Source organism: Molothrus aeneus, chromosome 7 (genome assembly GCF_037042795.1).
Source record: "Molothrus aeneus isolate 106 chromosome 7, BPBGC_Maene_1.0, whole genome shotgun sequence".
Taxonomy (NCBI): Eukaryota; Metazoa; Chordata; class Aves; order Passeriformes; family Icteridae; genus Molothrus; species Molothrus aeneus.
Window position 1 is genome coordinate 26734091 of NC_089652.1, and position 7898 is coordinate 26741988.

At 47.7% G+C, this 7898-nt stretch overlaps 1 protein-coding gene across 1 annotated transcript; it reads left to right on the forward strand.

Moving 5' to 3' along the window:
- The first annotated feature begins 164 nt into the window (after positions 1 to 164).
- On the forward strand, positions 165 to 6019 carry INHBB (inhibin subunit beta B). Its single transcript, XM_066553526.1, has 2 exons — positions 165 to 567; positions 3230 to 6019. Exons 1-2 carry the CDS (start codon positions 165 to 167, stop codon positions 4003 to 4005), a joined length of 1179 nt encoding a protein of 392 aa, XP_066409623.1. The 3' UTR covers positions 4006 to 6019.
- The last annotated feature ends 1879 nt before the right edge of the window (positions 6020 to 7898 follow it).

The window sequence follows — 7898 nt, forward strand, 5'->3', positions numbered from 1 at the left end:
CTCCCTCCGCCGCGGCTCCCCCCCTGCGCGGAGCGGTTGCGGCCCCCCAGCTTGGCTGCCACCGCCCCCTCCGCGCCGCGGAGCGCTCGGAGCGGCGCTGCCTGCAGACGGGCTCCCTGCGGCGCTCCGGGGCGGCCCCCAGCTCGGCCCCCCGCTCCTCCGCCATGGACGGGGCGGCTCGCCGGGGGGTGCTGGCCGCGCTGCTGGCCTGCGGGCTGCTCCTGCTGGGCGCCGCGGCCACCCCGACCCCGCCGGCCCCCGCCGGCGGCTCCCCGCAGGACACATGCACCTCCTGCGGCTTCCGGCGGCCCGAGGAGCCGGGCAAGGTGGACGGGGATTTCCTGGAGGCGGTGAAGAGGCACATCCTGAGCCGGCTGCAGATGCGGGACCGGCCCAACATCACGCACGCCGTGCCCAAGGCGGCCATGGTCACGGCGCTGCGCAAGCTGCACGCCGGCAAGGTGCGGGAGGACGGCCGCGTGGAGATCCCCAGCCTGGACGGGCAGGCGAGCGCCGGGCCCCCGGCCCACGACCCGGTCTCCGAGATCATCAGCTTCGCCGAGACAGGTGGGCGCCGCCCGGCCGCGCGCCCCCGCCGCCCGCACCCCCTGCCCGACCCGCCGCGGCCCCTGCCCTGCCGCGCTCCCCGCCTGTCCTGCCTCGCCCCGTCTGTCATTCCCCCCGCCCGACCCCTGTCAGTCCCCCTGCTTGACCTCTGTCAGTCTTCCCTCTCGCCCTGCCTGTCCTCCTGCCCACCTTCTCTTTCCGCCTGCCTGACCCGTAGCAGTTCCCCGGCTGCCCTTGCCTGGCCCCCTGCGCACCCTGCCTCTCCTCCCGCCTGTCCTTCTGCCTGGTACGGGCACCTGGCCGCCCAGCTCACCCGCTTGTCCTCCGCCTCATTCGCTCTCCCCTCTGCCCCGCACTGTCTCGCTCCGGCCCTGACCGCGCTTTCCCGTCCTCCCTGCTTGTGCCCCTGTGCCCGGGATTCTCCCCGGGTTGTGCCTTGCAACTCCCCTCTCTTGTCCCTCCATCCCTCCGCGGCCTCTATGCTCCCGGCTCCCCTCCGGCTGTCCTTGCAGCTGCACCGGGGCTTGTCTCTGTCCCTGCGTGTCCCACTGTCCCTCCTCTGCCTGTCCCGCTCCATCTCTTGCATCCCTTGCCTTGTCTGTCTGCCCTGCACGTTCATCTGGTTCACTGCCTGCATCTGTCTGTTGAGGCTTGCATTTGCCCATCCCCTCTTTTCGTTTGTTTCCCATTTATTTAGCTTTCATTTGCAGTATTGGCCTTGTCTGTTTGTCCATTGCATGCAGTGTCCTACCAAGTGTGTCTGTCTCCTGTCTGTCTGTCAGTCCGTTTACTAGCTGCCCTCCATCCCCACGGTACCAGCCATCTCAGTCCTGTCCAGCCATTGCAGTTACATGTCACCGAATCCCTTCAGCACAGCTTTCCAGTAGTTTAACCACTGTCCCTGTGAACTTTGCACATCTGGCTGGAACACCATCACTCTGTGAATTACCTGTCTATCTGCTCATCTCTCCTTTCCTTCATCACTCTATCGCTTGTTTCATTTTCCTCTCTCTATCTTCTTGTGGCATCTATATATCATTTGTCCACAAAATAAATCTCTTTCTATCCTGTATGCTGCCCACTCATCTTCTTTATCTACCCTCCCACTTACCAAAGGCATATACATTTACAGTATCTATGGGATCTGTTGCATTATACATATGCTTGTTATATTCACATACAAAATTTATGAGCGCACACAATCTCACACAACACAAGTGATGTGGATCGGTGCAGCAGCACCGTACTGTTCTTTTTCTGTCACTGTCACCACAGTTTACGAAAAAGTTGTGTACTTACTAACATGAGAAAGGCTTTCTTACTGTACATTTTGGGGGTTATTATTTTTTAATAGGATGTCGTTAGGAGATCGGGGGTGGGCTTGTACTTCCATTTGGTATTCAGTCAATCGCTGTCTTTTGTAACACTTCCAAAATTGACTTTATGTAAAACGTAGACAAACACAGTGAAAATTTTTGTCACTGAACTATTACAAGGTACTGAATGGGCTCTGGAGGCACATTTGAAAGGCATCTAGGGTAACAAATGAAGACACCGACTACGCAAAAAATCCCATTCAGAGATTGACAAAAATGCTAAAGATTCTTAGGGAAGGAAAAGGCAGAAAAAAAATCTACATTTAGCTCTGTACAGACGGAAGCAAAACTGATAAGGGCAGATGAGAAAATGCCTTTCCAGCAATAATTTTAAATAGCAATTGGGATGCTTTGATTCAGGGACCAGAATTACGGTCTCTGCCATAAAGGCCGGCACATTTATCACCTACGCCAAATTTAGTTCGGACTTTCATTACAAAATTGCAGGAAGGCCGCTGGTATTTCTGAAATGTTTCATGCAGCAGGCTCTTCTGTTTACAAATAAGGGGTTATGTCAGACATTTGGTGACATTTGGTTTTCTGTGACAATTTCTCTCCTTTAATTCTGGTGTTGCTGAAAAGCGTATTGAGAACAGCCAATAACGGCGTTACAGCGGGAACAACCGCTCCATTGCCTTGCCTCGTATGGGAGCTCATCGTTCTGGGGAGAAAAGGCAGAGATTGAAATGATTAATAATAGCTGATATTCTACCAGACTAAGTGGGGGTTAGCTTGATCTGTTGGACAAGCAGGCACATTACTGAAATATTTTCCGTTCTATCTCGTGAATCGTCTCCTTTAAACCGCAACGAGAATATGTGCAAATCGAAACAAAATCCCTGGTTTGGCATTGGCGTTTTAGTGGTTATTGAAAGAGCTTTCCCCTTGAGAATTGGCAGGTAGCTGAAAGTTAAAACTATTCTTAAACTGATGAGATAACAGAGTTCTAGAGCTAGTGCCCGTCTTTTTCAAAGTGCTGCTGTAGCATCTTTAATTCTTGCTTTCTGGAAAAAACATATATTCTGTAAAACCCTTACTGATGTCTGTACTGTGGATCTGACACATCCGACTATAGCCCGATGTTGAAGGCTTCTGTGGGAAGTCTCCTTTTCAATTAATTCTAATTGCAAATTGGGGATATCTGATGCAGTGCATGCCTTCTGACTGGCACAGCCCCGTCACTGTTTGCTCGATCTGTGCTCTAGTGTTGTCCCTGAATCCAGAATGGCACACAAGCTAACATTTCCTTTTTGACTTAATCTTGCTGATCTCTCCTTATCTTGCAGACGATCTGGCCTCATCTAGAGTCCGCCTCTATTTCTTCATCTCAAATGAAGGGAACCAGAACTTGTTTGTCGTTCAAGCCAGCCTGTGGCTTTACTTGAAGCTGCTTCCATATGTCTTAGAGAAAGGCAGCAGGCGAAAAGTAAGAGTCAAAGTCTATTTCCAAGACCCGGACACTAGCAACAAGTGGAATGTGGTTGAAAAGAAAGTTGATCTCAAAAGAAGTGGTTGGCACACTTTTCCCATGACAGAGGCGATCCAGGCTCTGTTTGAGAGAGGAGAAAGGAGACTGAACTTGGATGTTCAATGTGAGGGCTGTGAAGAGTATTCAGTGCTGCCAATTTATGTGGACCCCGGGGAGGAATCCCACCGGCCTTTTTTAGTGGTGCAAGCCCGCCTCGCTGATAACAAACACAGGATCCGGAAAAGAGGCCTGGAGTGCGATGGCAGGACCAATCTATGTTGCAGGCAACAGTTTTACATTGACTTTAGACTCATTGGGTGGAATGACTGGATCATAGCTCCATCAGGTTACTATGGGAATTACTGTGAAGGGAGCTGCCCGGCCTACTTGGCCGGTGTCCCGGGGTCGGCTTCCTCCTTTCACACCGCTGTCGTGAATCAGTACCGAATGCGGGGGCTGAACCCGGGCACCGTGAACTCCTGTTGCATTCCAACCAAACTTAGCACAATGTCAATGCTGTACTTTGATGATGAATACAACATTGTGAAAAGGGACGTTCCCAATATGATTGTGGAAGAATGTGGTTGTGCTTGATTTAAGGTGTGTTTTGGGGGGGGAGAGAGAGAGAGGGAGAGAGAGAGAAACATTCCCGTACAAGATGGTGTTGGAGGAAGTTTCACTGTGTATCCAGGCATCAGTGTTGGAAAGTCACTGTGGAAAAGTTTGACAAAAAAAAAAAAAAGAAAAAAATAATCATTTCACTTTGGTGTCAGGACAGTGGCAGTTTGTGGATCATGGACACTTATATATTCTATCACTTATAAGTTAATGCTATGAAATATCTTAAAGACACACACACACACGAAATGTGGGCACGCACACAAACACGCGCTCAGACACACAGACACACACAGACACACACACACGAGGCAGCTCAGAAAAGGGACATGAGCACAGAAAGTCAGTGACCAGTGACGATGGACCTAAATGCCTGCCAGTACGAGTGAGCGGCTGAGCAGCTGTTTCCCCGCCTGCCGGCAAAGCCAGACCGAAATGAGCTCCCTTTGCTCAGGCAAAAGCACAGACTGTGAGAACACAACGTATTCTTGCACGCAGGTGTCAAAAATGACCAAACTTAGAAAATTAAAAAAAACAAAAAAGGAAAAAAAAAAGTCGACTGTCACCTCTTAGGTCTAACAGGAAGCTGCAGGACACCTGCCTTGGGAGGCGATCACTTCCTCTTAATTTAAATTTATCTAAACATAAACATCACAGATACCCACTTCTTGCTACAGCACTTCCAGCAAGGAATCCTGTGGTTCCATCGGGGGGGGGAGAGAGAGAGAGAGAGAGAGAGAGAGAGAGAGAGAGAGAGAGAGAGATTGAGAGAAAAGGGGACAGACATGTAAGAAACTGCTGTATTTCTAACACCTGGCCGTTGCAGAGTCACAAGCTGGGCTGGCGTGATCCAATGCTTTTACTGCCCACTAGCAACCCATGGTTGGCTACACCCGCCGTGTCTTGGAAAAGGGAATCGATACCATATCTGGACTGTGTTGACTGTTGGCATCTCTCACTGTGCAAAGAACAAAAAGTCAAAAGTTGCAATCTGTGTTCTTCAGTGGGGGACTCGGCAAGGCTACGTCACGTGGGGGACGAGCAAACAAGCAATGGCCACCACAGCTAAACCAATGAACCCTAAAGAGGAGTGACAGCTACAGAGTGGAGACGTTCTGGGAAATGCAGTGCATTTAATAACAGGCGAGGAACATTTTCACAAGTCTTGGAAAGGAGGAGAGAGGAGAGTGCTTTCAATTTCCTTACCAGGAGGTGTCAAGGATGGCCATAAAGATCAGAAAATAATGATACAGCATAGCACTTGCAAACTGCTTGAATGCACGTATAATAGCACTTGCAAATTTCAATGCCTTGAAAAGTGGTACTTGATAGTGCACTTATCTTTGCTCACTATCTAGGTAAACAGGTGCCGCATGAGCTATGCAATTTAAAGTGTTGACCCATACTAGACAAAACTGGACTTATGATATGACTTTTTTATATTTTTTTATACTTGAAATTAAATCTTTTGCTTCTTTTTTAAAGCGAATGATTGCTTTTAATGTTTGCACTGATTTAGTTGCATGATTAGTCAAAAACTGCCATTTGAAAAAAAATGTTATTTTTATAGCAGCAAAAAATGAATACAGTTAAATGTATTATACAGAAATTTTGGAACCAAAGAGGCCAACATATTAGTTATAATTTTTATGAGATGGCAAAGCCATCATATATCATGTAGTCATACTGAGCAATCCCTCACGAGGCCTACCAATTGTTTCAGGGTACAAAATGGATTGATTCTGTTTGTTCTATTCAGTGTCTTTTCTATACCATACGCACATGGAATGTAGAGTGAAAAAAAGTGACTATTGTAGAATACATTACAATATGTGCATCCTTTAAATCCAATTTTTATGTTTATTTAATAAAGTTCCTTTTAGGTTCTGTTCCATAATAATTTAAACCAAACAATTTTCACTTAGATTTGCTGTTGAAGTATTTTACATTTGTGTACAGTTTAAATAAATAAAAAAGATTGAAAACTGGATGTGCTTTTTTTTTTTTTCAGTGTGTAACATCTGGAGGAACTCGCTTACTTTCGGGGCTGAATAGGCTGCAGACGGTGAACTGTCGCATTAGACCGTAGTCGTATTAGTCATTGCAGAAAGCCTTGTCTGAGAGCTCAGCTGCGATCCTAAAAATGTTACACTCCAGTTTTATTGCTGTCTATACATGTAAGCATCTGCTTCTTTCTCTCTGCAGCAGCGCAGGGGCTCTGGGCGCAGGAACGGCGGCTATTCCGCATACCTGCAGGTCATTTACAGCAAGTTCCTGGTTCACCTGCTGTGTAAGAATGTAACTTCTTCTCTGGGTCACTCCCTGACTGCTTAAGAAGAAGTAAAAAAAAAAAATGTGGAAAGCACTTTCAGGAATAAAGGACAAATAGTAAGTTTAATTTTTTTTCCCAAAACTAGCTGACACTAAGAAAGAGTTGTTTTGTTTTTTTTTTCTTTTTAGTAAACTATTTCCCTTTTACTAATTAGCCCTCAAAAATGTTGACAAATACTCAAGTACTCAGCTGCAAATATATCCCGATATTGATTTAACTGATTTTCACAGACAAATTCTTCCTCCTGGAGACCTGAGCAAATGCCAGCTGAAGCTGACAGAAGGACCTCTGTTGACTTAGTAAATGTTGGATCTGACCCTGAAACCTGAAAAGTGTTGAAGAAGCAAGATCATGCAACTAATGATGGGTTCTAGTTACAATTCACATTCAGGTGTAGCTCTGCCCAGCTCTCCTCACAGCCAGGCACTGTGGTTAAACGGGAGACCTGGAAGAGTCTAACTTTGTCCTCCAGATCAAATTTTTTTAATATCTCACAGCTTTCTTACCACCTACAGCTGCACATTGATTGTCAAAGCCACTAACCACTTGCTGCTCCACCTCTCAGCAGCCTTCTCCCTGGTTTTCATTCTATGGGTCAACTGGGCTACTGATGAGTTCAATAAATTCCCCTTGAAATCAGTGGCCAATACCCCCCCTTCACTCTGAAGGCATGTTTGCCCTAATATGACACCATCATTATAAATAAGACTGGGCAGCCCTTTAAAAAATGGGATATATTAAGAAATCTTGCCCATTGAAATACAACGCCCTGGAGGCTGGCTCCAGTTAGGTTTCATTCTTAATTGAAAGTGTTTGGTTCCTGGGGTCAAAGCCAAACCCTGCATGGGACACTGGGACTCCTGTGCTCAGGAGAGACCAGGGTGTCTCAGAGAGGGGTTTGGCCCTGCAGCCCTGGGGAGCAGGGAGCTGCTGCCAGCCAGGATGGCTCGAGCCTGGGCTGGCCAGGAGCGAGGGGCAGGAACTGTGCTCTGCATCCTGCTGCACACCCACAAGTGAGCTCGGGATCCTGAACTCTTTTACACAGGCCATCAAAAAGCACCCCTTTTCTTTAGGTATAAAAGTATTTCCCAGCTTTCCTCCCCTGTCCCTGCCTTCTCTGCTCCCTGATTTGTAGCTAGAGTCACAGTGTTTATGGGACAGAGCATGAATATTAGGATAGTGTGAGGGGCATCATCTGGGAGCGGGAGGAGCTGGATCATAGTCCAGGCTCCCAGATCCTTTTATTTTGTGTGAGACTCTAGAAATCAATGTGAACTGAACATGCTTAGAGTTTTCTGCAGCATGGAGTCACTTGCTGCTCTGGGCATTCTACAGACACTGAAGTGTTCTTGTATCCTGGTGCTGACAGCAACCTGTCACACAGATTTCTGAGGCTAAAATGAAATTAAATCGTCTTTAATTTTGTGGGACCAATCTGAGACAGTTTGACCTTGATTTTTCAGAGATGTGACAAAGCTACTGCTCTTGCCAGCTTTTTACAGGGGAGTGCAGGAATTCTGCTTTGTGCAGCTTCCAC